Source organism: Coregonus clupeaformis, chromosome 15, assembly GCF_020615455.1.
Source record: "Coregonus clupeaformis isolate EN_2021a chromosome 15, ASM2061545v1, whole genome shotgun sequence".
Lineage (NCBI taxonomy): Eukaryota > Metazoa > Chordata > Actinopteri > Salmoniformes > Salmonidae > Coregonus > Coregonus clupeaformis.
Genome location: NC_059206.1, coordinates 52,364,645 through 52,379,335, shown reverse-complemented (window position 1 = coordinate 52,379,335; position 14,691 = coordinate 52,364,645). Strand labels below are relative to the sequence as shown.

The 14,691-nt window shown below is 44.0% G+C and overlaps 1 protein-coding gene across 1 annotated transcript in view; it reads right to left on the bottom strand.

The window, feature by feature from the left end:
* LOC121582881 (guanine nucleotide exchange factor subunit RIC1) overlaps positions 1-14,691 on the bottom strand; it is a 72,730-nt gene that overhangs the window by 10,610 nt on the left and 47,429 nt on the right. The window contains exons 4-17 of the mRNA XM_041899033.2: positions 13,209-13,316; positions 11,535-11,677; positions 9,324-9,460; positions 8,899-8,990; positions 8,152-8,240; positions 7,405-7,549; positions 6,916-7,126; positions 6,545-6,775; positions 6,322-6,360; positions 5,874-6,074; positions 5,507-5,667; positions 5,050-5,188; positions 4,439-4,546; positions 179-307 (exon numbers count right to left, since the gene is read on the bottom strand). Of these exons, the coding sequence (XP_041754967.1) occupies positions 179-307; positions 4,439-4,546; positions 5,050-5,188; positions 5,507-5,667; positions 5,874-6,074; positions 6,322-6,360; positions 6,545-6,775; positions 6,916-7,126; positions 7,405-7,549; positions 8,152-8,240; positions 8,899-8,990; positions 9,324-9,460; positions 11,535-11,677; positions 13,209-13,316 (1,933 nt within the window). The remainder of the gene's footprint in view (positions 1-178; positions 308-4,438; positions 4,547-5,049; positions 5,189-5,506; positions 5,668-5,873; positions 6,075-6,321; positions 6,361-6,544; positions 6,776-6,915; positions 7,127-7,404; positions 7,550-8,151; positions 8,241-8,898; positions 8,991-9,323; positions 9,461-11,534; positions 11,678-13,208; positions 13,317-14,691) is intronic.

Genomic DNA, 14,691 nt, shown 5'->3' with positions numbered 1-14,691 from the left:
ACAAGAAGATCATGAAATACATAGACATACTTAAGCCTTTCAATGTAACCCTTGCAATTTATAGAAGGATGCGAAGATTTTAACAATAATAATAATAATAATAATAATAATAATAATAATAATAATAATAATAATAATAATAGTGTTTCATTTTTATAAAAAGAAGGGGCAGCCATGCCTTCATCCCGGCCTCGCCACAGGACAGCCACAGAGCCTCCAGCAGGTGGCGCTTCTTCCTGTTACTACGACACGTCGTCCACACGTTCTCTACACACTGAGCCAGAACCACGGGAGGACAGAAAGGCAGCTAGAAGAGAGAGAGTTACACACCATGTTAGCATACACACACCACAGTGCATGCTGTGGCAGGTGGGTAAGACAATGCTATAGATCTACATGGACACTGACAGTATCAAGTATGACACAAATGAATCAATCAATATATGTATTATTGACGAGACAAAGACAACTATTACCAGGGGGTGTGACTTAGTCCGGTCCCAGATCTGGTTGTGCTGTATAGCAGGACAATGACTGTAGGAGTTGGCTATACTGCCCAAATAGAGCTGGGACCAGGATAGTTGTTGAGGGATGAGGTGTAGGTGTGTGTGTGTGTGTGTGTGTGTGTGTGTGTGTGTGTGTGTGTGTGTTTTGTTTGTTTGTGTACACTACCGGTCAAAGGTTTTAGAACACCTACTCATTCAAGGGTTTTTCTCTATTTTTACTATTTTATACATTGTAGAATAATAGTGAAGACATCAAAACTATGAAATAACACATATGGAACCATGTAGTAATCAAAGTAACCAAATAAGTATTCAACCAATTAAAACATACAGTTGAAATCTGAAGTTTACATACATCTTAGCCAAATACATTTAAACTCAGTTTTTCACAATTCCTGACATTTACTCCTAGAAAAAAATCCCTGTTTTACGTCAGTTAGGATCACCACTTTATTTTAAGAATGTGAAATGTCAGAATAATAGTAGAGAGAATGATTTATTTCAGCTTTTATTTCTTTCATCACATTCCCAGTGGGTCAGAAGTTTACATACACTCAATTAGTATTTGGTAGCATTGCTTTTAAATTGTTTAACTTGGGTCAAACGTTTCAGGTAGCCTTACACAAGCTTCCCACAATAAGTTGGGTGAATTTTGGCCCATTCCTCCTGACAGAGCTGGTGTAACTGAGTCAGGTTTGTAGGCCTTGCTCGCACCCACGTTTTCAGTTCTGCCCACAAACTTTCTATAGGATTGAGGTCAGGGCTCTGTGATGACCACTCCAATACCTTGACTTTGTTGTCCTTAAGCCATTTTGCCAAGTATGCTTGAGGTCATTGTCCATTTGGAAGACCCATTTGCAACCAAGCTTTAACTTCCTGACTGATGTCTTGAGATGTTGCTTCAATATATCCACATAACTTTCCTTCCTCATGATGCCATCTATTTTGTGAAGTGCACCAGTCCCTCCTGCAGCAAAGCACCCCCACAGCATGATGCTGCCACCCCCCGTGCTTCACGGTTGGGATGGTGTTCTTCGGCTTGCGAGCGACCCCCTTTTTCCTCCAAACATAACGATGGTCATTATGGCCAAACAGTTTTATTTTTGTTTCATCAGACCAGAGGACATTTCTCCAAAAAGTACGGATCTTTGTCCCCATGTGCAGTTGCAAACCGTAGTCTGGCTTTTTTATGGCGGTTTTGGAGCAGTGGCATCTTCCTTGCTGAGCAGCCTTTCAGGTTATGTCGACATAGGACTTGTTTTACTGTGGATATAGATACTTTTGTACCTGTTTCCTCCAGCATCTTCAGAAGGCCCTTTGCTGTTGTTCTGGGATTGATTTGCACTTTTCGCACCAAAGTACATTCATCTCTAGGAGACAGAACGCGTCTCCTTCCTGAGCGGTATGACGGCTGCGTGGTCCCATGGTGTTTATACTTGCGTACTATTGTTTGTACAGATGAACGTGGTACCTTCAGGAGATTGGAAATTGCTCCCAAGGATGAACCAGACTTGTGGAGGTCTACAACATTTTTTCTGAGGTCTTGGCTGATTTCTTTTGATTTTCCCATGATGTCAAGCAAAGAGGCACCGAGTTTGAACGTAGGCCTTGAAATACATCCACAGGTACACCTCCAATTGACTCAAATGATGTCAATTAGCCTATCAGAAGCTTCTAATGCCATGACATCATTTTCTGGAATTTTCCAAGCTGTTTAAAGGCACAGTCAACTTAGTGTATGTAAACTTCTGACCCACTGGAATTGTGATACAGTGAAATAATCTGTCTGGAAACAATTGTTGGAAAAATTACTTGTGTCATGCACAAAGTAGATGTCCTAACCGACTTGCCAAAACTATAGTTGTGTGGAGTGGTTGAAAAACGAGTTTTAATGACTCCAACCTAAGTGTATGTAAACTTCCGATTTAAACTGTATTTTATATTTGAGATTTTTAAAATAGCCACCATTTGCCTTGATGACAGCTTTGAACACTCTTGGCATTCTCTCAACCAGCTTCATGAGGTAGTCACCTGGAATGCATTTCAATTAACAGGTGTGCCTTCCTAAAAGTTAATTTGTGGAATTTCTTCCCTTCTTAATGCGTTTGAGCCAATCCGTTGTGTTGTGACAAGGTAGGGGAGTATACAGAAGATAGCCCTATTTGGTAAAAGACCAAGTTCATATTATGGCAAGAACAGCTCAAATAAGCAAAGAGAAACGATAGTCCATCATTACTTTAAGACATGAAGGTCAGTCAATACGGAACATTTCAAGAACTTTGAAAGTTTCTTCAAGTGCAGTCGCAAAAACCATCAAGCGCTATGATGAAACTGGCTCTCATGAGGACCGCCACAGGAATGGAAGACCCAGAGTTACCTCTGCTCTGCAGAGGATAAGTTCATTAGAGGTACCAGCCTCAGAAATTGCAGCCCAAATAAATGCTTCCCAGAGTTCAAGTAACAGACATCTCAACATCAACTGTTCAGAGGAGACTGTAAATCAGGCCTTCAAGGTCAAATTGCTGCAAAGAAACCACTACTAAAGGACACCAATAAGAAGAAGAGACTTGCTTGGGCCAAGAAACACGAGCAATGGACATTAGACCGGTGGAAATGTGTCCTTTGGTCTGGAGTCCAAATTTGATATTTTTGGTTCCAACCGCTGTGTCTTTGTGAGACACGGTGTGGGTGAACAGATGATCTCCGCATGTGTATTTCCCACTGTAAAGCATGGAGGAGGTGGTGTTATGGTGTGGGGGTGCTTTGCTGGTGACACTGTCTGTGATTTGTTTAGAATTCAAGGCACACTTAACCAGCATGGCTACGCCATCCTATTTGGTTTGGGCTTAGTGGGACTATCATTTGTTTTTCAACAGGACAATGACCCAACACACCTCCAGGCTGTGTAAGGGCTATTTTACCAAGAAGGAGAGTGATGGAATGCTGCATCAGATGACTTGGCCTCCACAATCCCCCGACCTCAACCCAACTGAGATGGTTTGGGATGAGTCGTACCACAGAGTGAAGGAAAATCAGCCAACAAGTGCTCAGCATATGTGGGAACTCCTTCAAGACTGTTGGAAAAGCATTCCAGGTGAAGCTGGTTGAGATAATGCCAAGAGTGTGCAAAGCTGTCATCAAGGCAAAGGGTGGCTATTTGAAGAAACTCAAATATAAAAATATATTTTGATTTGTTTAACACTTTTTTGGTCACTATATGATTCCATATGTGTTATTTCATAGTTGATGTCTTCACTATTATTCAACAATGTAGAAAATAAAGAATATATATATATATATATATATATACACACACACACACACACACACATACATGAGCCTATTGTCCTGTAGCCCATCCCAGCCTTGTGCAGGTCTACAATTTTATCCCTAATGTCCTTACACAGCTCTCTGGTCTTGGCCATTGTGGAGAGGTTGGAGTCTGTTTGAGTGAGTGGACAGGTGTCTTTTATACAGGTAACGAGTTCAAACAGGTGCAGTTAATACAGGTAATGAGTGGAGAACAGGAGGGCTTCTTAAAGAAAAACTAACAGGTCTGTGAGAGCCGGAATTCTTACTGGTTGGTAGGTGATCAAATACTTATGTCATGCAATAAAATGCAAATTAATTACTTAAAAATCATACAATATGATTTTCTGAATTTTTTTTTCTTCCGTCTCTCACAGTTGAAGTGTACCTATGATAAAAATTACAGACCTCTACATGCTTTGTAAGTAGGAAAACCTGCAAAATCGGCAGTGTATCAAATACTTGTTCTCCCCACTGTGTGTGTATATATATATATATATATATATATATATATATATATATATATATATATATATATATATATGTGTGTGTGTGTGTGTGTGTGTGTGTATGTGTGTGTGTGTATGTGTGTGTGTGTATGTGTATGTGCGTGAGCGACTCACCAGTTTCTTCTGGTCTTCCCTCTCTCGTACCTGCGGTCCAGAACGGTCTCTCTGTAGCATGATGAGTTGGCCAGCCAGGTTCAGCATGATGCTCTCTGCCATACAGGCCTGGTACAGCGACCAGAAACACACACATTTGTACTATTCACATTTTAACAATATGGCAGACACTCTTATCCAGAGTGATTCACAATCAGCGCATTCACTAAAGTATGTTTAAAAAGACATCACAATCAGCACATTCACTAAAGTAGGTTTTAAAAAATTATGTAAAAAACTATGTTCATAATAGCTGCTAAATCAGGGCTCTCCAAACCTGTTCCTGGACTGCTACCCTCCTGTAGATTTTAGTTCCAACCCCAGTTCTAACTAACCTGATTCAGCTTATCAACCAGCTAATTATTAGAATCAGGTGCGCTAGATTAGGGTTGGAGTGAAAACCTCCAGGACGGTAGCTCTCCAGGAACAGGGTTGGAGACCCCTGTGCTAAATCAATGCTAGTCAAAGTAAAGAAAAGTGATAGGAGCAGGGAGGGCAGTGGTAGAAGAGCCAAGGTGCTGTCTGAAGAGATGGGCTTTTGATGGGATTTCATGTTTGTATTGAACCAGTACCTGCTGTGGGGCTTTAAGCGTGATGCCGGTCTCTGTGCGTACCGAGGTGAGGGTGACAGACACCACCAGGGCAGGATGGGGGATGTAGCGGGACATAGACACCTCCTGAAGCAGCTCAACACTGGCTGACGGGTTGGGCCTTCAGAGAAAGAGAGAGAGAGACACACACACAATCGTCAATACACTACTAATAGCATTCATTATACTGGCCCTTTGCAAAGCTCACCCCCAGCTAAAGCCCCAACCAATGGCATGTGATAAGTATTATTGGATTTTTCTCAAGTTCTCATGTGACTTTCTTTTCACAACACTATTGATTATCCTCGGAGACCTTCTCTGTCAGGTGATCTTCCGTACCTGTCATGTCCTGCCTGCTAATAATGTTGTGTGTGAGTTTTTTTAGTATGAGTGGGTGTGCATGCCTGTGCCTGTGCTAAGCGTGTTTGTCTCCCCCTACCCGTCGTGCCTCCTCTCGATGCTGTAGAGGCAGATAGAGCAGTCTGCTCTGAAGAGGATGATCATGTCTCTGAACACGTTGAGCAGCAGAGTGTCAGAGTGCAGCTTAGTGATGGAGGCGAAGGCATTGTCCAGGTTGGACGACCGAAGGTACAGACGCAGCTACACAGGGAGGGGAGAAACAACACAGCTGTTCACTTTGTCAATCAGTCAATCGACCAATCAACTGAGTTAATCAGCTAGTGAGCAAACAATCGCACACTCAATCAATTTTTTCCATGCAAGTTTGACCCATACATGTTCAGAATAGGGTGGTGTACAAAAAAGTGGTATTGTTCTGGAATGTTAGTTATCTGTTGCCGTCTCACCTCTTCTTGCTGGTCGATGAAATTGTAACAGGCAACAACGACAAAGTCATTCCACCAGGCCAGCCCCCCTGTCACGGTCATGTTCTGCTCCTGAGTGATGTTTCCAAACAGCTTCCATTTCCTGGTGGACATGGAGTAATGTGCAAATCCTCGTCTCCCTGCTACCGCTATGCACTGGCCTGCTGTGTCTATGGCTGCAAACTAGAGACACACAGGGACATCACTAGATCATTTTACCAGGTCAGGGAATAATGAATACACACACACACACACACCACCTCATGCATTAGCATGCTATATCTATGGCTTCTAAGTGCACGAGGAGAGTGGGACACTGGAAAAACAGCATTAATTTTACTACCCAGGCTAACGTGGTTTTATGTAGACACACACACACTGAATATTATCCCTAAGGACAGACGTAGAAGTATTTCCCACACCGACTCACCCGTATAGGCCAATTGCTCTCTAGGTATGTGTTGTGAATCTACGAAAGAGAAAAACACAGGATAGTTTTACTGACAGGATACTAAACATAATTTATAACTTGCCAAGTTTTACATCAACATATCAAAGCAAAATTTGGATAGATAAATATGGCTAGATAGCCAGCTAATGGAAAATAACGCTTATTGAATTTGAATTGAATGAAGAAGTTTATGAGGTTGTACCTGGACCACATGCCAGTGCTTGTGTCCCAGTAAAGTGCTGAGTCCCTGAGAGATAGAGTTGGGTGAGGGGGCGGAGGGGTGGTGAAGAGGACTGCCCTCCTGGCCATGGGCGAGGTTATGGGGGTGAGGGGTGTGGGGGCCATCTGAGCTGCTGGATGGGACCTGGGTGGGGTCACCACAGGTCAGGTACAGACGGTCCTCCCCATGTAGTAACACCTGCTCCTGGTTACTCTGGAGGGACAGACAACAGGGAATCAATGAATAATCAATATGTTTGCAACATATCAGTATTCTACATGAAAGTGCCCAGCAAGCAAAATTGGTTGGTGCACAGGAGTGTGTGTGCATTGATGCCATGTCCATGAGCTCACCGTGCAGGGGTTAACGGTGAGGGCGCTTTTGATGAAGTGGAACTGCAGTATGCCCGCCTGCTGGGTCTGGGTAGGGGGTGGAGCCTCCTCCATGTTCTCTACAAGCTCCGCCTCCTCTTTACTGGTGATGACCCACAGGTGGTAGCCTTCTGCTCCCCAGCACATAGAGCTGATCTTTATAGGATCCTTCTTAGTGCCGTCTGACCGATACCTGGGGTTGAGACCATAGTCAGATAAGGGTTTATAATATACATCATTGCAAGGAGAGAAAGAGAAGAGATAGCGCTATGTTTCTTTTGTCCCATTCAGGATGATGCTTGCTCAATCTATACTGTATGAGAAAGCGCAGTCTGCACTATGGCGTACAATCGAGTGTAGCTGACAAGACGACAGAGATATGAATTGTACTACGACTGTGGTGTACTTGAGGGGAAGGAAGAAAAATACTAATAGACGTAGGAGAATAAAAACAGTTGTCTTGTCACTCACGCAAAGTCCTCCCCGAGCGTACAGATGAGGTGTGCTCCGAACACACTCCATAAAGACAGCCCCCCGCACTCCCAGGTCACCATGGCAACGCTGTAGTCGGGGGACCAGCGGATCAGCTTCACCGCGCCTGTCTTGTTCCACACGTCTGAGGAGGGAGATTCGATACAGACATGATGACTGGTCAGACAGAAATCTTTTCTGTAGTACAGTTTGGAGTCAATTCCATTTAGTCAATTCAGAAATATTGAAATTCATTTAAATTGAGGAAAATTGGAATGGGAATATGGTTTACTTCCTGGATTGATGGAATTGACCACAACCCTGCTTTTACAGTAGTATGGTTTATTTGGTTTAACAGTGCACTTGTTGACAACAGAGATACACTAGGTTGGAGGAGCTGACATTGTAAAATAAACATCCCTGTGATGTAATCTAGCTCAGGGTTATTTCAAATGTCAATAGGATTTTACATGGTACTGTATTTTCATACCACCCACTACCACTAGGGGGCATGAGTGTACCATAAACAAACCAATGGTTCTGCATCACTGATGTGTTGAGGGGAACTACTACATAGAATCACTTGCACTTTCGAGTCAAAACGAAAACCATCACTATAAAGAGGCATAATGTGATGACCATACACTGTAAAACCTGACAGGGCGTACTACTTTGTATAAAAAGTGTACTTTCATCTGTAAACACTAATGGGAGTGTGAGCTGGTGGTCAGTCAGAGACAGACATACCGGGGAAGTGTTTTGGGGTGAGCTCCAGCTTGTGGGAGAGCTGCATGGATCCTGTAGTGGTGTCAATCATGTACACCAATACTGAACCACTAGAACAGATAGAGACAGACAAATGTTAATAATTATTAATTACTTTTTCTAATGTAACATTGTGCTTTGGCAATATGTATCAATGCCAATAAAGCTAATTGAAATTCACAAACACAGTCAGTGAATTCAATAAATGAATAAATATTGCTGACCCATCGGAAGTAGGCAGATTACATAACAACCACTTGTACAGTCAAGTTCATGTCATTCTTGTTTAATACTGAGTACCAACAATTAATTAGCCTACATTTCCTAAATGAAAAACAAACGCTGAAGTAATGAGCAGGCATTTAATGAACAGAATGGCTGTGGAATCCACTTAGGTTCTCTCTCTCTCTGCTGAACTCATCACTACAGTCCAGTGTGTGTGTGTGTGTGCGAAATAATCTGCTGTCTGTTTGTCTTTAGCGTGTGCTTGACAAGGAGTTCTCATGGATTGTGCAATCTGCCAGCACTCAGTCACAAATGTTTTCTTTTTCACTCCCTCTCTTCTCTCTCTTCCTCGTTCCTCTTTCTCCCTCTCTCACAGCTCTCCTGCCTGACTGAACAATGGGACCCTGGATCTCTTGATTTTGTCATTTACATTCCAGTTAAACAGCAGATAGGAAGCGGCTACAGAGGCCTGTACTGACGTCAGCAGGACACACATACACGTACCTGGCACAACCAAACGCCATCAGCCTGTACTTATTGTTGACCGCCACACACGTGCCATCTGTTACATCTGCAGCCCAGACGCCCTGCAGTTGCTGGAGAAGACAAAGACAGTCACAGATAGATCACTAAACTTCACTCCGACGCGCGCGCACACACACACACGCAGACACTCAACTTCTTTTTTCACTCACCCATTTTCATCAACCCTTGACAGTCATCATGCTTAACATGACTTACAGAACACTGCTGCATTGTGTGTGCACCACAGCAAATCGTGCACACTAACACACCCTTCTCCAACAGTTCTTACGTTAGTGACTCTGCTGGCTACAGTAGTGATGACTTCCAGCGTGTCAATCGTCAAGCACCACAGCAAATCACACACACACACACACACACACACACACACGCACACTTTCTCTTACGTCTGCAGTAAACCTGCTGGCTACAGGACTGATGAATCCCAGCCTCCCATCGTCAAGCACCACAGCAAAGCCATCCAGAGTCACACAGTACTCCATGTCTCTGATGTACACCCCCTGCAGGTCCAGAGACGGACCACCTGCAGAGGCAATAAACGCATGACGAAACACATCAAACCAAAGACATTATGCACACACATGACTTCAGACATGCATAAGGAGGACACTTAGGCTGCACTTACACAGGCAGCCCAATTCTGATCTTTTCTTCACAGATCAGCTCTGAAAAATATCTGATGTGCAATGATTTGATGGGATTGGACCAATTAGTGGAAAAAAGATCAGAATTGGGCTGCCTGTTTAAACGCCGCCATAGAGATTGTATCTACAGTGGGGGAAAAAGTATTTAGTCAGCCACCAATTGTGCAAGTTCTCCCACTTAAAAAGATGAGAGGCCTGTGATTTTCATCATAGGTACACATCAACTATGACAGACAAAATGAGAAAAGAAATCCAGAAAATCACATTGTAGGATTTTTAATGAATTTATTTGCAAATTATGGTGGAAAATAAGTATTTGGTCAATCACAAAAGTTTCTCAATACTTTGTTATATACCCTTTGTTGGCAATGACACAGGTCAAACGTTTTCTGTAAGTCTTCACAAGGTTTTCACACACTGTTGCTGGTATTTTGGCCCATTCCTCCATGCAGATCTCCTCTAGAGCAGTGATGTTTTGGGGCTGTCGCTGGGCAACACGGACTTTCAACTCCCTCCAAAGATTTTCTATGGGGTTGAGATCTGGAGACTGGCTAGGCCACTCCAGGACCTTGAAATGCTTCTTACGAAGCCACTCCTTCGTTGCCCGGGCGGTGTGTTTGGGATCATTGTCATGCTGAAAGACCCAGCCACGTTTCATCTTCAATGCCCTTGCTGATGGAAGGAGGTTTTCACTCAAAATCTCACGATACATGGCCCCATTCATTCTTTCCTTTACACGGATCAGTCGTCCTGGTCCCTTTGCAGAAAAACAGCCCCAAAGCATGATGTTTCCACCCCCATGCTTCACAGTAGGTATGGTGTTCTTTGGATGCAACTCAGCATTCTTTGTCCTCCAAACACAACGAGTTGAGTTTTTACCAAAAAGTTATATTTTGGTTTTATCTGACCATATGACATTCTCCCAATCCTCTTCTGGATCATCCAAATGCACTCTAGCAAACTTCAGACGGGCCTGGACATGTACTGGCTTAAGCAGGGGGACACGTCTGGCACTGCAGGATTTGAGTCCCTGGCGGCGTAGTGTGTTACTGATGGTAGGCTTTGTTACTTTGGTCCCAGCTCTCTGCAGGTCATTCACTAGGTCCCCCGTGTGGTTCTGGGATTTTTGCTCACCGTTCTTGTGATCATTTTGACCCCACGGGGTGAGATCTTCGTGGAGCCCCAGATCGGGGGAGATTATCAGTGGTCTAGTATGTCTTCCATTTCCTAATAATTGCTCCCACAGTTGATTTCTTCAAACCAAGCTGCTTACCTATTGCAGATTCAGTCTTCCCAGCCTGGTGCAGGTCTACAATTTTGTTTCTGGTGTCCTTTGACAGCTCTTTGGTCTTGGCCATAGTGGAGTTTGGAGTGTGACTGTTTGAGGTTGTGGACAGGTGTCTTTTATACTGATAACAAGTTCAAACAGGTGCCATTAATACAGGTAACGAGTGGAGGACAGAGGAGCCTCTTAAAGAAGAAGTTATAGGTCTGTGAGAGCCAGAAATCTTGCTTGTTTGTAGGTGACCAAATACTTATTTTCCACCATAATTTGCAAATAAATTCATTAAAAATCCTACAATGTGATTTTCTGGAAAAGAAAATTCTCAATTTGTCTGTCATAGTTGACGTGTACCTATGATGAAAATTACAGGCCTCTCTCATCTTTTTAAGTGGGAGAACCTGCACAATTGGTGGCTGACTAAATACTTTTTTCCCCCACTGTATGTAAACATTTATAGCTGTAGGGGGGATAGGTAAGGTGGGGAGAGGGTGGCGAGGTCAGGGGAGAGGATGGGATATATTGAGTCTGAATGCAAATGTACACATTGGGTAGAGGTTCAGGTTGGTTGAGAGAGATTGGTAGAGCTAGGTGGGTGGGTAAGGTTTGGGCAGAGTACTGGTAGGAAGAGGGTGGCGAGGAGAGGATGGTATATAGTGGGTGTGACTGACCACGTGCTGACTGCAGGTCCAGGGAGAAGGGGACGGTGCAGAGACTGATGGCCTTCCTGCCGTTGCTGACTCCGTCCCAGTGGAGGATGTGGAGGTAGCCATCAGCTGTAGACACCAACAAGTCCTCCTGAAGCGACTTAATACTGGGGGAGGGAGGGGTGAGAGAGAGAGGTGGATGAGGGAGAGAGGAAGACAAGGAGAGAGCGATAAATATACATAGGGTGTTAGAAGAAACTAGTCACATTGTGTCTAGCTAGTGTTCACTGGCTGCCCAGCTGTGAGCACATCTATTCCAAGTACCAGGCCTTAATGTCTCCACATGTGAGAGGGGAAAAAACAACACAGCTCAACAAAGGGGGGGGAGGGGGAAGAAAGAGAGAGAAAGAGAGAGCGCACGCACTGGGATGTTAAATCAGCCCATTGTCAACCAGGCACATAGCAGAGAATCTGAGAGGAAGGCCCTGAAACAGAGAATGATTTACAGCAACAGATCAGAAGCACCCAGCAGCTACCATACAGTCACTCAGCCTCCTTAACACCATCATTCAAATAAACGTTTAATCTGACAGTGAGAAGGTGAGTATGTAACAAAGCGACCGCAACATTCCGGGGGAGAGGGCGCGCGCAAAATAAATGAGTAGAAAATGAAAATATAGAGAGCGAGGGAGTATGCGGCAGAAAATGGAAGAATTTGGAGGGAATAAAGAGGGACAGATGAAGAGAAAGAGGAGTGTTCTCCTCCTTCTATCCTCCTGGAATGGAATCCTCCTGCAGAGATGCAGAGGGACCAGGCTGGAATGTGTGGTCCCAGTCTACTCAGATGGTCTGTGAGTACTGAGGAGTACCCGGTAGCCTAGCCTCAGTAATCTGACTGTGGTCTGGCCAGAACAGAACACTTCATCTCTTCAGAGCAGAATGGGGCATTCTAGAGCCAACAGCCACCAGGACTCTCTGGAAAATTGGTCTTCTCAAGCCAGAAGGACAATACTGGAGCTTAGCTGCTCTGCTCAGTTCACCCCAGGCATGCAGCTCTAAAGCCAGACTACTGGCAGGATGGACACACATGCACACACACACACACACACACACACACACACACACAGAAACAAAGGAAACGCGAGGATGAATAGATCTTTAATGTCCTACTGACGTCCACAGGGACTAGAGGAAGAATGTGCAAAGCCACATGTAGTTAAATAATTAGCAGCAGCCAAATTAACAAATTGGTTTGGGAAGAGGAGGAAATCTATTCAGCACTAAAATGTACACAGTGGCTGAAGTAAGTACCATGCACCAGTCCAGAATGGAAAACAAACTAGATTTATGATGCGCAAAAAATGTGTTTACTTGCATACTAAACACACTTCCGTGTCCAGAAGGTGTTCCAGCGCGCGTGTGCGAGTGTGTGTTTCCATGTTTAGGTGTGTATTACATTTTAGTCATTTAGCAGACGCTCTTATCCAGAGAAACTTACAGTTAGTGAGTGCATATATTTTCATACTGGTTCCCCGTGGGAATCGAAGCCACAACCCTAGCGTTGCAAGCGCCATGCTCTACCAACTGAGCTACACAGGTATACCAACTGTATACCGCGTGTATGTGCATGTGTGTTTCCGTGTTTAGGTGTGTGTGTGTGTGTGTGTGTGTGTGTGTGTGTGTGTGTGACTGTAGTACCTGGTGATGGGAGCCTCCAGGTCTATGGGTCTCTTCATCTCCAGGCTGAGAGCGGGGGCACACTGCTCTTCTTTATAACCTGGGGTGACCTTGACACGCGGACTCCCTCTGTAAACACACACACACGTACGTACGCACGCACGATAAGATCAAATTCATCAAGTCTAAATCAAAAGGCAAAAAAGCATGGGTTAGTCAAACAATGTTGTTCTAGGACACCAGCAGTCAGAGAAGGTTGGGTTTCGTGCATCCTCCCAGACTGGAGTGATTCCATAAGAAACCAGGACAAAAAAAACACCATGATTTTGGTGATTTTCATGAAATTGTATCCATAGCATGGCCCTTTGGAGGAAGGCCTGTTGACCTATATTTGACATTTGTATTTAAAAGTATAATTTTGGCCCTACCAGGTCTTCTTTAAGACTCCATAATGTTTCATCTGTAGGTGCTACAAAGCAGAAATGTGTGTCGTATGAAGCTTTACTGCTTGCTCTGTAATAAGAGTACTACTCTTGAATTCAATTTTTAAAAAATACATTAATTTATGAAAAGTAAAAAATATAAACATTAATATTTAAAGTACAGTGCATTCAGAAAATAGTCAGACCCCTTGACTTTTTCCACATTTTGTTACGTTACAGCCTTATTCTAAAATTGATTAAATTGTTATTTTTCCCCATCAATCTACACACAATATCCCATAAAAACGGAAATATCACATTTACATAAGTATTCAGACCGTTTACTAAGTACTTTGTTGAAGCACCTTTGGCAGCGATCACAGCCTCAAGTCTTCTTGGGTATGACGCTACAAGCTTGGCACACCTGTAATTGGAGAGTTCTTCTTGGCAGATCCTCTCAAGCTCTGTCAGGTTGGGTGGGGAGCATCGCTGCACAGCTATTTTTAGGTCTCTCCAGAGATGTTCGATCGGGTTCAAGTCCGGGCTCTGGTTGGGACACTAAAGGCCATTGAGACTTGTCCTGAAGCCACTCCTGCGTTGTCTTGGCTGTGTGCTTAGGGTCGTTGTCCTGTTGGAAGGTGAACCTTCGCCCCAGTCTGAGGACCTGAGCGCTCTGGAGCAGGTTTCTATCAAGGATCTCTCTGTACTTTGCCCCGTTCATCTTTTCCTCGATCCTGACTAGTTTCCCAGTCCCTGCCACTGAAAAACATCCCCACAGCATGATGCTGCCACCACCATAGGGATGGTGCAAGGTTTCCTCCAGACGTGACGCTTGGCATTCAGGCCAAAGAGTTCAATCTTGGTTTCATCAGACCAGAGAATCTTGTTTCTCACGGTCTGAGAGTCCTTTAGGTGCCTTTTGGCAAACTCCAAGTGGGCTGTCATGTGCCTTTTACTGAGGAGTGGCTTCGGTCTGGCCACTACCATAAAGGCCTGATTGGTGGAGTGCTGCATTTTTCAACATGAGTATGAAAAATGTATGCACTCACTAACTGTAAGTCACTCTGGATAAGAGCGTCTGC